This window comes from Micromys minutus, assembly GCF_963924665.1.
Source record: "Micromys minutus genome assembly, chromosome: 24".
NCBI classification, from domain to species: Eukaryota; Metazoa; Chordata; class Mammalia; order Rodentia; family Muridae; genus Micromys; species Micromys minutus.
The window spans coordinates 45,806,049-45,820,513 of NC_137959.1; the positions used below are offsets into that span (position 1 = coordinate 45,806,049).

At 44.6% G+C, this 14,465-nt stretch overlaps 1 protein-coding gene across 1 annotated transcript in view; it reads right to left on the minus strand.

Annotated features, from left to right (window-relative positions):
• NUP133 (nucleoporin 133) overlaps positions 1–14,465 on the minus strand; it is a 49,721-nt gene that overhangs the window by 33,056 nt on the left and 2,200 nt on the right. The window contains exons 3-9 of the mRNA XM_080936701.1: positions 12,734–12,837; positions 9,841–9,948; positions 7,847–7,981; positions 6,936–7,106; positions 5,559–5,714; positions 4,829–4,899; positions 1,730–1,886 (exon numbers count right to left, since the gene is read on the minus strand). Of these exons, the coding sequence (XP_080792827.1) occupies positions 1,730–1,886; positions 4,829–4,899; positions 5,559–5,714; positions 6,936–7,106; positions 7,847–7,981; positions 9,841–9,948; positions 12,734–12,837 (902 nt within the window). The remainder of the gene's footprint in view (positions 1–1,729; positions 1,887–4,828; positions 4,900–5,558; positions 5,715–6,935; positions 7,107–7,846; positions 7,982–9,840; positions 9,949–12,733; positions 12,838–14,465) is intronic.

A 14,465-nucleotide genomic window follows, 5' to 3' on the forward strand; every position in this document is an offset into this window, starting at 1 on the left:
ATCTCTGAGTTTGAGGTCAGCCCGGTTTACAGAGTGAGTTCCAGGTCAGCCAGAGCTACCCAGAGGAACCCTGTCTTGAAATGCCAACCAACTAACCAAATGAGAAATTAAAAGCTCTAATTTGTTACTAATTTTTATACTGGAAGATGCAGGAAAAATACTTTGGTTCTGGCCTTTTTTAAAGACACAGCTTTCCTCTGTATCCTTGGCTGACCTTAAACTTATGTATCTGCTGCCTCCGGAAAGGCACGCACGTACTTCCTAATAAGTGCATGCCACCACACCAAGCCTGAGGCCACCAGACAAGCTCTCATATACAAGACCATCGAGTTTATCTGTTCACACAGGAAATCAGAGGAAAAAATAAGTACAAGCTCACTAGACACAAAACTAGGACTACAGTCACTATCACTGCAGAATCAAAATTTTATAAAATTTATTCTTAATGTGTGTGCACCTGTACGTGGATATGTGCACACAGATGCAGGAACATATAGGGGCTAAACACTTTGGACCCCCTCCCCCAGGCTGGAGGACAGGTGGTTGTAAGTAACCTAACATGGGTGCTGGAAACCAAACTTGGGTCCTCTCAAGAGCAGCAGATGCTCCTCACTGAGCCGTCTCTCTAGACTCCTAATATGAGTGTTTCCTTAGTGAGACTGTAGGACAGAGTTCATTCTCCAAGTTTTTCTTTATATTTTCTAGCACTTAATGAAACATTAAAATGACACTAAGCTATGATTACCAGTTATACTGAACTGAAACACATGGTATGGTTTATTCCTGTTAGAAATAAGAGAACAACAGATTTTCTTATGGGATTCAGATAAACAAGTATTATTAAGAATAAAGATTTAGTAGCTGGAGAAAGGGCTCTGTGGTTGATGCTTGCTCCTCTGCAAGAGGAGCCATGTTTGGTCCCCACTTTGCTGTGGGATGGCTCAGAATCAACTGTGACCAGCTCCAGGAGGCACATACAATGCCTCTGCTCTCCCCAAGCACTGAACTCACAGATACCCCAAAAACAAACAAGCAAGGGCCAGGCATGGTTACACACCTTTAACACCAGTGCACGGGGGTGAGGGGTGAGACAGAGGCAAGCAGCGCTCTGAATTCCAGGATGAGCCAGAGCTACATAGTGAAACTGTCTCAAATAAATAAAGACTTAAGAGAACCAGATGCTACATCAGGTAAAATGACAAGGCTTCCCCCGGTAAATGATAGTTATTAAAGAATGTGTTTAATTTCTGTTATACACTCACATTAGTAATACTGTCTTCTGGTGATTTATTTTGTAGAGAACATAAAGTGGTCATCCCCCTAGGAACATGGAGTTTGTTTCTAATATAAAGGTCTCAAAATTGAATCCTAGGAAGACACAATGGCACATACCTATAATAATTTGGGAGACGAGACAGAAATATCTTGACTATGTAGTCAGACTAGACTGCACAGTTACCCTATCTCAAATATGAATCAACTCACACACACCCCAAAACCAAAACCCAAGTATTTCACCCATGAAACTCCCTCTCAAACTTCCTCCCACCCAGCACACGCGTCAGGGGCCTGGCTGCAGGCCACCTTCAGTGACATCTTTCTGGAGTTCAGTGAGATGGAAAAACGAAAAGTAATGTCTACAACTATTCCCAGATCCTGCAAAGGAACTAAGACACCAACACTTGTACAGGACTTAGGTGCGTCATGGCGTCCTTGTACCCTGGCTTACCTGGAAAGGTGGGTTATACTGAGTGACTTCTACAGTGACCACGTCTGACATCTGGTTACCACGGTTACCGCTGTCTTCCACTGTGATCACAGAGTAATAGATAAGACAGGGGCTGTCTCCCAGGTGCCATGCTGCTGCCAAAATCAGGAGCCCATCACTAGAAAAGGGGGATGGGAAGAGAAATGAGGCGTCTGTGTGTGTTGTCGTTTTTTTTTGAGACAGGGTTTCACTATATAGCCCTGGCTGTCCTGAGATTCAGTGGTCCAAAAGCATATGCCATTACACCCTGCAGACTTCTTTGTAGACAGTAATGCCAGATTTTTACAAAATTACACACACACTCTCACCATATAAATAGAGCCCTGAACCTAGATATTTGAATACCCAAGGGAAGGAAAAAAAATTCTCACAAACACCTTAGTGTAAATGTTTACAGTGGCTTTATCACAGCAGCCAACCTGACAGCGACCCAAAGACTTCAACTGCTGAACAGACAAATCCTGGTGTATCTACATATACATTCTCTTGAATACTATTTAGGAATGGAAACAAAGTAATTTCTGAATCAATTTTATCCACCATGTCAAAGCTGTATTACACAGCATGAGTCCATTTATGTACCATTCTGAAAAAGACAGAACTTTGAAGATCGGATCAAGAACTGTCATGGACACAGAGGAATTCAGGAGGGGGTGATCTCCCCCATCCCCTCCACTGAGCTCAAATTCTGCCTATGTGTGGATGCTGCTCTAGCACCGAGCGGCACACGCAGCTCTGCTGTCACAGCCATGGTCAAGATGAACGACTACACTGTATGTGCTTAGCAAGACTCACAGAATTAAAACCAAACATGAATGGTGGCACACACCTGTAACTTGGGGCACAGAGACAGAAGGACCTGAGTTCAAGGCCAGCCTGGGCCTGTGTCAAACAAACAAACAAGCAAATAACCCAAAACCTCAGAAATAAAGACCAAGATAACTCAATACTTCGCTGTGTGAACTATAGGACAAGCAACCTGACTTAGAACTTTAGTGTGGGAATTAGCACAGTCCATTCCTCGGGTCCAGGTGATCGATGCCATGAAACAGCACCTATGCTTGGAACCTGAGCCTGAAGCACTCACAAAAGCACCTCAAAGCTACGAGCAAGAGTAAGTACTGAGTGAGCACTCCTCATAGCTTACCTATGCTGAGGGGACTGTTTTCTGTTTTAATCATCAGTTACAGAAACCCAAGCTGCTGTTCGCGTGAAAAGCTTATTTTGCTTGTTGAAACTTTATTATTCTTTATACTGTTGCCCAACAAAAATGTTAAACATTCCCTAATGCAAATTCTTCCAAGGTAGCACATTCTATGGGCAGCCACTCCTAAGCAATTTAACAAGGGCTCAGGTGACAGCTCCTCCCTTAATCCTCCCCGACTGACACTGAGGATGTGTGGCTCAAAGTTGCAGCACACTGTCATCACGCTGATGTTACGGCAGGGCCAGAGGAGAGGGCTGAGGAGTATCCTCTCTATATCATTCAGATGACACAATGGACCGTGCCAACGTGAGGGCAGTAAGAAGGGTCACTAAGAGTGTATCACCATGCTACCAAGTGTGGAGAGTTAGATAAGAGGGGCTTAGGAAGGGGCCCTCGGGATAGGATTCTCTGACAACCTTTTTATCCAAGCTCCTAACTTGAAAACCAAAGCACAGTGCTAGAGAGATTGCTAAGATCACTTGTTACTTCAGAGGCCTGAGATCAGCTCCCAACACCCACAGCAGGAAGCTCACACACATGAAACTCCAGCTCCAAGGGATGTGATGTTTTCTGTGCTCTACAGGTATACGTGTGCATAGACACACAGAAAGAGTGGGAGAAAGAGACAGAGACATAGAGGGACAGAGATAGAGAGGCTATAAATCTTAAAACAAACAAACAAAACCTTTACAAAAACTCCCGCTCAAGAAGTAAAGACAGGGGCTGGAGAGATGGCTCAGCGGTTAAGAGCACTGACTGCTCTTCCAGAGATCCTGAGTTCAATTCCCAGCAACCACATGGTGGCTCACAACCATCTGTAATGGGATCTGATGCCCTCTTCTGGTTTGTCTGAAAAGAGCTACAGTGTACTCACATTAAATAAATAAATAAGTAAATAAATAAATATTAAAAAAAAAAAAAAAAAAAAAAAAAAGAAGTAAAGACAGGCAGATCTCTGTGAGTTCCAGGCCAGTTACATGGTGAGCCCATGTCTCAAAACAACCTCCCACACACAAAATCCCCCCAAATCCACTAAGTTATTTTAGGCAGTGAAAATGGTAGGTGGCCAATCACAATTCTGCGTATCAGTAAAGTGCTGACAAACAGGTTATTTAAGGATCTACACACTGAGGCTGGAGAGAGGGTTTAGCAGTGAGAGCAGTTTTCTCTTCCTGAGGACCTAGGTTCAATTTCTGGTACCTACATGGCAGCTCAGGGCCGTTTGTGGCTCCAGTTCCAGAAAACCTGATGCCCTCACACAGACATACACAAAGGTAAAACAGCAATGCAAATGAAATAAAACATGTTAATTACTTAAATAAAGACTGTGCACATTAATAAACTTAAGATGGAAAAATCTCTGCCAGGAATGATAGCAATTGCCTGGGATCCCAGTGCTCTTGGGACTGAGTCAGGAGAACCCCAAGCCCAAGGCTAACCTGTGCTACAAAGCTGTCCTGGTTACATCTAAAGTAAAGAAAGCACAACTTTATCAATAACTAGTAAAACTCATAAGCCCGCTCACCGAGCGTGGAAGGACAGCAAAGGTCAGGAAGAGCCGAAGATAACAAGGAACATAACGCTTTCACACACAAGAAGTTGGCATTTAGGACGGAATAAAGAGAGATGGCTAGCTGTGCAAGCCACAAAGATTAAGTCTAATGGGGGCAGGAACACACTATAGCTGAGGAATGTTTCAGTTTCCCACATGAACCAACATCACTGCCTGAGAAACAGACACCTCAGAGGCTTAGTAACCATAAGGTCACCAGCACAGCAGGCAGCAGGTCTCCTGTTAACCATAAAGATGTCAACCTGTTCTCCAACGTCTTTAGGACAAGTTAGGTACTTACCAGTTTTGTTTCAAATCCAAATACTGAATGTTAACCCCTTCTTTAATAGCTTCATAGTTACTTTCAGACCCCTAAATGGAAATACCAAAGTGTAAGTTCCCAGTAGTTACTGTGCCTTTTTTCCACCACTGTATGCCCAGCACCTGCCAAAGTGTTGAACCCATGACCAATGAACATTTAAAAACTAGCCAGGTGCAAACCTTTAATCCCAACAGCCAGGAGGCAGAGACAGGCAGATAGATCTCTGTACGACTGTCTATAGAGCGAGTTTCAGGAAAGGCAGTGCTGCAGAGTGAAGCCCTGACTGAACAAACATTAGGTCAGCTGGTGGTAGCACAAGCTTATCTTCCCAGTGAACAGGTGGCAGAGGCAGGAGGAGCAACTATGTAGAGTCTGAGGCCAGCCTGAGCTACACAAAACCGTCTTACACCTTGCCACCTCATAAATCAACAAGTTAACCAGTGAGTTCTAGTATAGGTAGGAATTGAACACAGACTTACACGTATTTAACGCTATCTACTCATTACACAGAAACGTGTTCAAATAAATGAGGCAGATGGGCAGGCTGTGGTGAAGCTCAGCTACAGTCCCAGCACTCGGGAAGCTGAGGCAGGGGGACTTAAAGAGGCTACAACCAGCCTGGGCTACAGAGTGAGTTCCTGTGTCAGGTAAACAGAAGACAGAGAAGGCGTGAGCAGTCACACCCTGAGTGAGCACTGCTGCTCCTTACCCAGATGGCATCGGTGATGCTCTCCTTCAGGCTTCGGTGCATATCCCAACTGTGAACCTGCCTCTCTGAACAGTCATCCAGTTCCCATTTGCTGATGTTTGAACTCGTCAGGGTGTAGAAACTTGATCTTCCTCTGTCCCACAGAACACTGGCCAGCTGTGCAGAGAGAAAGGAACATACTGAGACAGACTCCAACTTAGTGTGCTTTATAGATTTCTGACTATAATTTCTTGTCCCAGACTCTGTAGGGAGAAGTTGATCCCAAAAGCTGAGTTAACTCTGCAAAGAGGCCTGGGAAGAGCAGAATTAGAAGGCAGAGTTGGGAGATGGAAAAGTTAGTCTCCAGAGAACCAGTGTCCTATTAAATTGGAAAAACATGTAAGAACTCTTTAAAGAAGCCACAACAGAGTCTTGAGTGTGAAGTCTATAAACTTAATAAGTCCTGGAGACGGTGCTTATGGCTTTTGAGACAAGAACTTGAAGGGACTCTGGCAGGGAGGAGGACACTTATCAGACATGGTCATCGTCGGTACAGACTCCTTGGTACAAAACAGATGTTAAGCTATGTACATGGTTTTAAGTTATGTACACAATGCTTTTTAGTTTAAAATCCCCCATTGTCTCTACTTCTGTTATAGGGCGAGACAGGGCAACAGCGAGGCTGTCCCTCCTGTCAGGAGTGCTAAGAGGGTACTGACAGAACGGTGGCATGAGATGCACCCGAAGCAGCTGGGGAACCACCGATGTACCAGAGACTATCACTGAGGATGGAATCCCAGGTCACCTGGATAAAAGGGACAGTTTCATTAACAGAAACAGAGAGGAAAAGATGGTCTATGTTTACACATGACTCAAGGGAACCCATGGCAAGGTAGCCTATGGTCAGGAAGTGTGCTGAGTGACAGGAGACTTCTCCACAGCTCAACCTCCCAGCTCAATCAGAAAGGGCTCTGCTTCACAAGAGGACAAACTGGAGCAGCAGATCTAGGCCTACATCCTCCTTCCTCCCAGGCCAGCCAGTAGGGTAAGTGGGAGATAGCCGCACAGACTGGAGGACAGAAGACACACAGCCAAAGTCAACCTTAACATTTTCACAATAGGGCTGGAGACGTGCTGCTCTTCAAGAGGACCCAAGCTGAATTCCCAGCACCCTCATGGCAGCTCACAACTATCTGTAATTCCAGTTCCAGAAGATCTGATGCCCTCTTCTGGCTTCTTTCAGGCACCAGACAACCATGTGGCACCCAGAAATATACATGCAAACACTCACATACATAAAGCAAAAGGACAGAAACACAACAGCTTACACTTACATGTGGGTAATACAGCATCAAGGAAATCTCCAACTTAGTGTAAAGGAGTTCTTAATAAACTTACCATGAGGTCACTAGTAGGGGACAGAATCCCCAAAAGGGAAGAAACCCTCCGGCCAATCCCTGAAAGCATGCCTTGGCCCTGGGGCAGTACATGCTGGTGAATCTTTCCTGAGCTTTCAGGAATCAACCGAATCAACTGGCTCCCCATGGAGGACAGGATGAAACTTCCACCCTGTGAATAAATACCAGATCCTTTCATTAATTAATACACAAAAATACTGTTAGAGCTTTTTAAATCTGAGTTTTAAATGAAGAGTTTACCACTGGTATGTTCAACAAATGTCAGGTTTCTTTTTTGAGGCAGCCTCATGCATTCCAAGGTGGCCTTGAACTCACTATGTAGTCAAGGATGACCGAGAACTCCCCATTCTCCTGAATGCTAGGGTCACAGGCATGGGCCATTACATATGCTTTAAGTGATTCAAGGGATGGAATCAAGGGCCCTGTGCCTGTTAAGCCAGCCTTAGATTTCTTCTGTAACAGTAGAGTAGATATCAGATATCAGCAAGTATTATCCCAGTGTCTAAGAGAATTAATCTCAGTCTCTCAGTGTGTCTGTCTCTGTCTCTCGTAGACGGGTTTTCTATATGTAGCCCAGGCTATCGTAGTATCCTGGTACTCACAAAGATCTGCCTGCCTCTGCCTCCTGAGTGCTGGGATTAAAGTTCTGCACCACCAGGCCCAGCTGGCATAAGCCTTTCTAATAGGGCTTTTGTAAAGAGTGCTTACATGGGATGAACCGACAGACGGCCCAATGACTAGCCTCCCTTGCTCTAGCTCACACCAGGGCCCTCACCACCTTTTTTCCTTGCCTGTCTCTGATGCCTCCCAGGTCCCTATAGCTGTTCAGAACTCACATTTCCAGCTTCAGACCTCCCTACCCGCCCACACTGCTGCTCTCCCTGTACACACCTGCACCGCTGTCAGGAACCTGCACATCTTCTCGCCTCCCAAATCCACACAGGTGTCTGCGTAGGTGTCTTCCCTGGCGAGGCTGGGCCAGTAGCGGATGGATCCCTCTTTGGTAGCAACCATGACAGAAACAGCCTTGAAACAAAACCACAGGCATCAGCAACAATACAAGAAGGCCTTACAAGCAGGTGCCTAAGACACTGATGAAAACAAAATTTAATTTTAGTATTATGCTTATTTATATTATATTTAATTTTATTATTATATTTAATTATTTATTTTAGAGAAGGTCTCACTGTGTAGACCCGGCTAGCCCTGAACTCTCAGAGATCTGCCTGCCTCTGCATCTCGAGTACTAGGATTGCAGTGTACAGCCATGCCAATCAAAATCTTTAAAGAACAAGCAACCGTAAAGCTGCCTTTCTTCTCCCCCACGTGCAGATGGCGTTAGCACACACTGTAAGGACACACAGCAGTTCTGTTACCACACTCCTGATGCAACCAACGGCTGCCCTTCCCTGTTTTATCTGGGAACCAGCTTACATCTCTGTACTTTGAGAACGTCAGAGAGCAAAAACAACAGACTGAACTGCAGCTGTGTTTCTCCACCTCAGCTTTCCCCGAGGTTTATCTGAGAAAGCACCCATAGGTCATCTCCAGCTCCAGAGCTGCAAATAAAACTGCTGTAACACAAGTGACTGTGTCATGCTTCCATTTCTCAAACAAAATTATAAGATTTTCAGGTAGATGGACAGGGCTGGAAATATTCTATTAACTGAGATATCTAGACTTACAAAGACAAGTACTTTGTCCTCACATGCCAATCTTAGCTTTTCTACATATTTTTATTTATATGGCAACGAGTGTGTATAGAGGTCAGGAAACCAAAAAGGGAGAAAAAACAAAACAGTGTTGAGAGCGGTGAAGCTGAAAATAAACACATGTGATCTGAGGGTGGAAGGGGCTAAGTGGGGAGAGGGAGCAGGGAGAGATAGGAGAGACTCAGCTAGAGCTAGGTGACAGATCCCAGCACAGAGGCAGGTGATCTCTGTGAGTTTGAGACCAATCTGGTCTACAGAGTGAGTTCCAGGACAGCCAGGGGTACAGAGAAACCCTGCCTTCAAAAGGGGGGTTGGTGGGGAAGAACACGAACCCAGGAAGCAAGAGGAAGAGCGTGAGCTGGAGTCCCAGCAGTCAGGCTTGTCAGCCAGTCCGGAGCTGTGCAGCGCTCCCTGTGCTGCCTGCACTGCTGTCGGCCGACAGCGCCAACTGCTCCTCACCAGCAGGTACCACGCTCACTCGCTCTGGTCAAGTGTGTCTGCTGAAGACTGCCCTGCTCTTCCTCTTCCTTCATCTTCGTTGACTTTTGTATTTTAGAGGTGTTTTGCCTGCCTGTATATGTATGTACTATGCACATGCCTGATGCCTGTACCAGAACCAGAAGGCATCTGATTCTAGGAAACGGAGTTTTACAGGTAGTCTCAGCAGGAGCAACACGTACTCTTAACCTCTGGGCCATCTCTTTTTAAATTGGATTTATGAGTACTTCATCAGTCTGTACCTTGTTGTTTCATATTCGTATTTACAAAAAGTATTATTTGTTTGAGACCTGGTCTCCCCTTGTCTAGTTCTAGCTGGCTTGGAATTTGACAAAGACCAGGCTGGCTTTGTCGTCATAGAGCCAGCTGTCTCTGCCTCCCCAGTGGTGGGGTTAAAAGTGTGCACCTCCACACCAGGCTCTCCATCACCTTTTTCAAAAGATTATTAAAAATATGTGTATGCACGTATGCCTGCTCGTCTGTGCGTTCACTGCCTGCTCACAAGTGTCTGCAGAGGTCAGAAAAGATTGTTGGACCCCGAAAACTGAAGTTACATGCAATCACGAGTTATCCAAAGTGGACGCTGGGCACTCAACCCATCTCTGCATGAGTCATGAAGGCTCTTAACCTCTGAGCAACCTCGAAAGCCCCTTCCATCATCTTTAAGTCACATACCTGAACAGAATGGACTTCACCTGAGGCTGCAGCATAAGACAGTGCCACCAAGTCAGCACTCCAGTGGAAATCACCAGGGGGCAACTGGAGTTCTTTGCAAACAGACAACTGCAAGACAAACCCAAATAGGAAAACCGTTAATTCAACCCAGTTTGTTCACTCTGGCCCCTCTAATTCTGCTTACTTCATGAGTCGCTCCTGAAGTACTACTCCACAATATCCTTTCTTTTCTCAGCTCTTTGTTTAATTGGATATTCTCTGTATTTACATTTCAGATGTTATTCCCTTTCCCCCCAATCTCACCCACCCCCTTCTCAGCTCTTTTGGACCAACAACAAAGAGAGGGACACATGGATACTTAAATGAACTTCTGTATGAACTAGTCTGTGCTTGTACCAGACCAAGGGTTTCTACTTGTTACAAGTGGTTTTCAACTTTCCTAACGCTGTGACCCTTTAACAGTTCCTCATGTTGCAGTGACCCTCAACCATAAAACTAGGTCACTGCTACTTCAAAACTGCAATTTTGCTGTTGTTATAAATCATAATGTAAATATCTGATATGAGACCCCTGTGGGGTCATGACCCACAGGTTGAGAACTACTAGGCCAGGGGAAGTAACCAGGTTTCCTGTAAAACTTTGCTAGCTGAAGTAATATTTTATTTAACTTGTAAAATTATTATGGCCAGAAAGAAATTACAGCAAGTTTCCTTGAAACTATTTCTTAGGCTATAGCTGAACACTCAACTCCACCTGCTAACTTAGCACACCTGCAGCGTCCCCCTCTTTCTACTTCTAACCACATGTCCTTTCTAAGTAGCCGGGGGGGGGGGGGAGTCTGCATACACCAAGAGTTAGGGATGAGGGACCCCACACTCACATGGGATGTGACCCACAGGTAGTGACAGCAGCTGGAAGACAGTTGCAAAGAGAATGTCACCAGCTTCATCCATGCTCCCACACTTGGGAGCTGGCCACTCAAGGTCAGGCTAACAACTGCTGTCATTTTCCTACTACACACCCAACTTACAAACAAGCAAGCTCAGTTCTTAGCCATGTGGGCAGACCAGTTCTAAATCTGTGTAGGCACTGTCCAGCACTGTAGTCTCTGAACACTCTCAGAGCCTCTCATTTTATTAAGTGCAAATAATACAGATTTGGTTTAAAAATTATTCAATGGTTTTATTTAGGTGGGAAAGGATAAGACAAAAGGGCTTCCTGTACAGGGGAGAAGCCTGCTGGCTCCTGTCTGGTCCCCTTTAAGGTAGGGAACTCATGCCTGGCTGAGGATAAGGACAATGGGAGCTGCAGGTCTGTATTTACTCTATGCCAAGGCCGACATCTTCACTCCTCCCTTACTTCTTAAGCTACTTGTATTTAAAGCTGATGTTAGGAAAGGCGTGGCCCCTCTTCTCCCCACCTGCTAATCGTTTTGGAGTTTAAAGAAGAAAGAGACAATAAGAGCTTACAGTGAGAGTACACTGTGCTGATGTTCCAGGATTAGCACCTTCTTCCTTTCTTCCTCCCTCCTCCTCCTCTCTCTGTGTGTCTCTCTCTCCCCCTCCCTTCTTTACTCTTTCTTTCCCTGGTTGTCTTGAAAATCACTATGTACACTAAGCTGTCCTTGAACCCATAAAAACCCACCCGACCTGTCTCTACCTCACGAGTCTGGAACTAAGGCATGCACTTCCACACTGGGCTGCTTTGTTTCAATTTTTTAAATTATTAACTTTATATGCATGAGTATTTTGCCTACATGCATGTAAGTGCATTACAGGTATGTGTGGTGCTGGTGCCTATGGAAGCCAGTAGGGCACTGGGTCCCTTTAGAATTAGAGTTGTAACGTCTGTGAGCCACCATGGAGCTGCTGAGAACTGAACTGGGGGCTTCTGCAGAGCACCAAGTACCTAAACCTCTGAGCCATCTCTACAAACCCTTCCAGGTGGGCTGTCAAGAGCAAGTTACAGATAGGAACCTACATTCTCAGTATGTGAGAATACGCACACACACGTATACACGTGTGCACATTCACTGTCTTTCTCTCCCATGGGGTTTCCAAGGCTGAAAGTACTCTCTCAAACATGGTGCAGGTTCATAACCCCCGCTGGACTTTCACTAAAAGGTAGGAAGCACAGGTACATGGTGTGGTGGTGTAGATTGAGCTGGTCCTTCAGAAAAACCTCAACTTCAAGGAAGATAAAGCTGAGAATGTGTAGGCAGATTATAGCCTCAAGATAATGGAGTAAAAGGATACATTAGAGGAAAAGCCACCATGGGTTAGGTGAGTCATGAAGACACAGCCCCAGAGGCCGGCCAATTGGAGTTAAAAGCAGGCCAGATGAAACATAGTAAGTTATAACTTGGGGCTGTCGATAGAAAAGTAGATTTTTAACACTACAGAGGGTAGACATTTGCCCAGCTCTAGTGCTGATTAAAGCTTATTGTAAATATAAAGGTGTGTGTCTTTTATCCAGGAACTAAATGGCCAAAGGTGGGGTAGAAACCCTGGATTGGGATTAAATTTTCTATAACACATGATCCAGAGCTCAAAGACAGTATCTCAGGCTCATTGGGACTTTGGAGAAGGAAGAAACTAAAGACATCAATAAAAATAAAGTATTGAAAGAGAAGTATTTCCACTGATACATGTACACCCGCATCCAGAAGAGAGCATCACATCAGATCACCTTATAGATGGTGAGCCACCATGTAGTTGCTGGGAATTAGATTCTAGAACTTTTCACCACTGAGCAATCTCACAAGCCCTCATATCCTGAGTTCTTAATGCTTTCATAGATGGACTGGCCTCCTTTACAAACTTTAAAGAATAAAGGTACAAATAAAGAACCAGCTGGAACCCTTGTCCCGACTGGGTATCTGCAGGGCCATTACCTTAGTGACAGGAGATACAGCAATCTTCCAAACGAGGAGCTTCTCTTTGCATACCAGGCAGGCCCATCCGCCTTCATCGATGTGGACGGACAGCTGATCGTCAGCTGAGGGGACAGGACACACAGTTAACCTCACACTGAGACCACGAAAGTCATTTCATCTCCTTACAGCACATCTGTCACCAAAACAGGAAACTGCATTACTGTTCCTGCAGAGGGCCTGGGTTTGGTTACTAGCACCCACATAGCACCCATCTAGGAGCCCATCGACCCTTCTGACACCCACAGGCTCATGCGCACACGTGGCACACATATATACTTAGTCATACACAGATACAATTATCATAATATATTATTAAAATAAAATTAATTTTAAAATGTAAGTCATATAACTTCCAAATATTTAAGATTAATTTATCAAAAATGAAATTTATTTAGTTCTAATAATTATCTTTAGGAACATATCCAAAAGCAAAATTTATTTGGGTATATGTTTAATACTCTTTCATTTTTGCTATAAGAAATCTTTTTTTAAAGATTTATTTTATGTTTATGAGTACACTGTCAGTAGCTTCAGACACACCAGAAGAGGGCATCAGATCTCATTACAGATGGTTGTGAGCCATCATGTGGGTGCTGGGAATTGAACTCAGGACCTCTGGAAGAGCAGTCAGTGCTCTTACCCACTGAGCCATCTCTCCAGCCCTGTTAGCTAGGAATGATAGCACGTGTCTTTGATTCCAGCACTCAGGAAGTAGAGACAGGTAAATCTCCGAGTTTGAAGCCAGTCTGGTCTAACCATCAAAAACCAGAGACAATTTAACTTCTGTAAGACTCACTTATAAACCAAACAATAATCCTCTAATTAACTACCATTTTCAAAGAAATTACCACATTCCTTCAAAAGAATATAATTTTCAAATAGAGCTCCTTAGAGATATGGTAAATCATTTCATCATAAAGAAACACAAGAGCATTGTTTACTAAGGGGAAAAGTAAGTCAACATACCACTAAGTCTAGGGAGCAGTGGTAAGCTTTCTAAATGTGTTCATAGCTTTGAGAATCTTATTTGGGCTTTGCTCTTTGCTTTTAGACAGGGCAGCAATGCAAAGCACACAGCATTGGAAATGAACATGCTAGCTGTAAAAACAAGCCCAAGCTGTGCAGAACTTTCTGCTAACCTGAGCATCTGCTCAGGAGTGTTCAGCCCTCACATCAGATGTGGTCAGACCTACACTGTAGATGGGTTTTTCAGGTCTGCGCCGCTCTTGTTTGTAGATCTCAACTTCTCAAGATACGCTCCTGAATTCCTAAAGGGGAAGCTACTTACTATTTAAACACAGACGTGGCATGATCCTGAAGTGTGCTTAGAGACTTATACACAGTATGAATTAAATTTCAGTGTGACAAAAAAAAGAGAATGGGGGGGGGGAGCCAGGTGGAGAGAATACATGGCAGAGGGTAGCAGTGTGAAAACCACCATCCCAAGAGTCCAGGGACAAGCAGCCAGGGTGCCTGAGCTGAAGGACAGCAAACAGTCCTTTCCAACAGGACACGTGTACACATGCTACTCAAGTGAGTCACACACATATAGAAGTGTTAAGGTAAAATCAGTGAGTGCGGAGATGCTCTCTAATACTCTACCTCCCCTCAATGCTCGTCATGACCACTGTTTACCAAACATCATTGCATTTACACAGTTCTTCAACCGCTAACCACTGATGTGACTGTG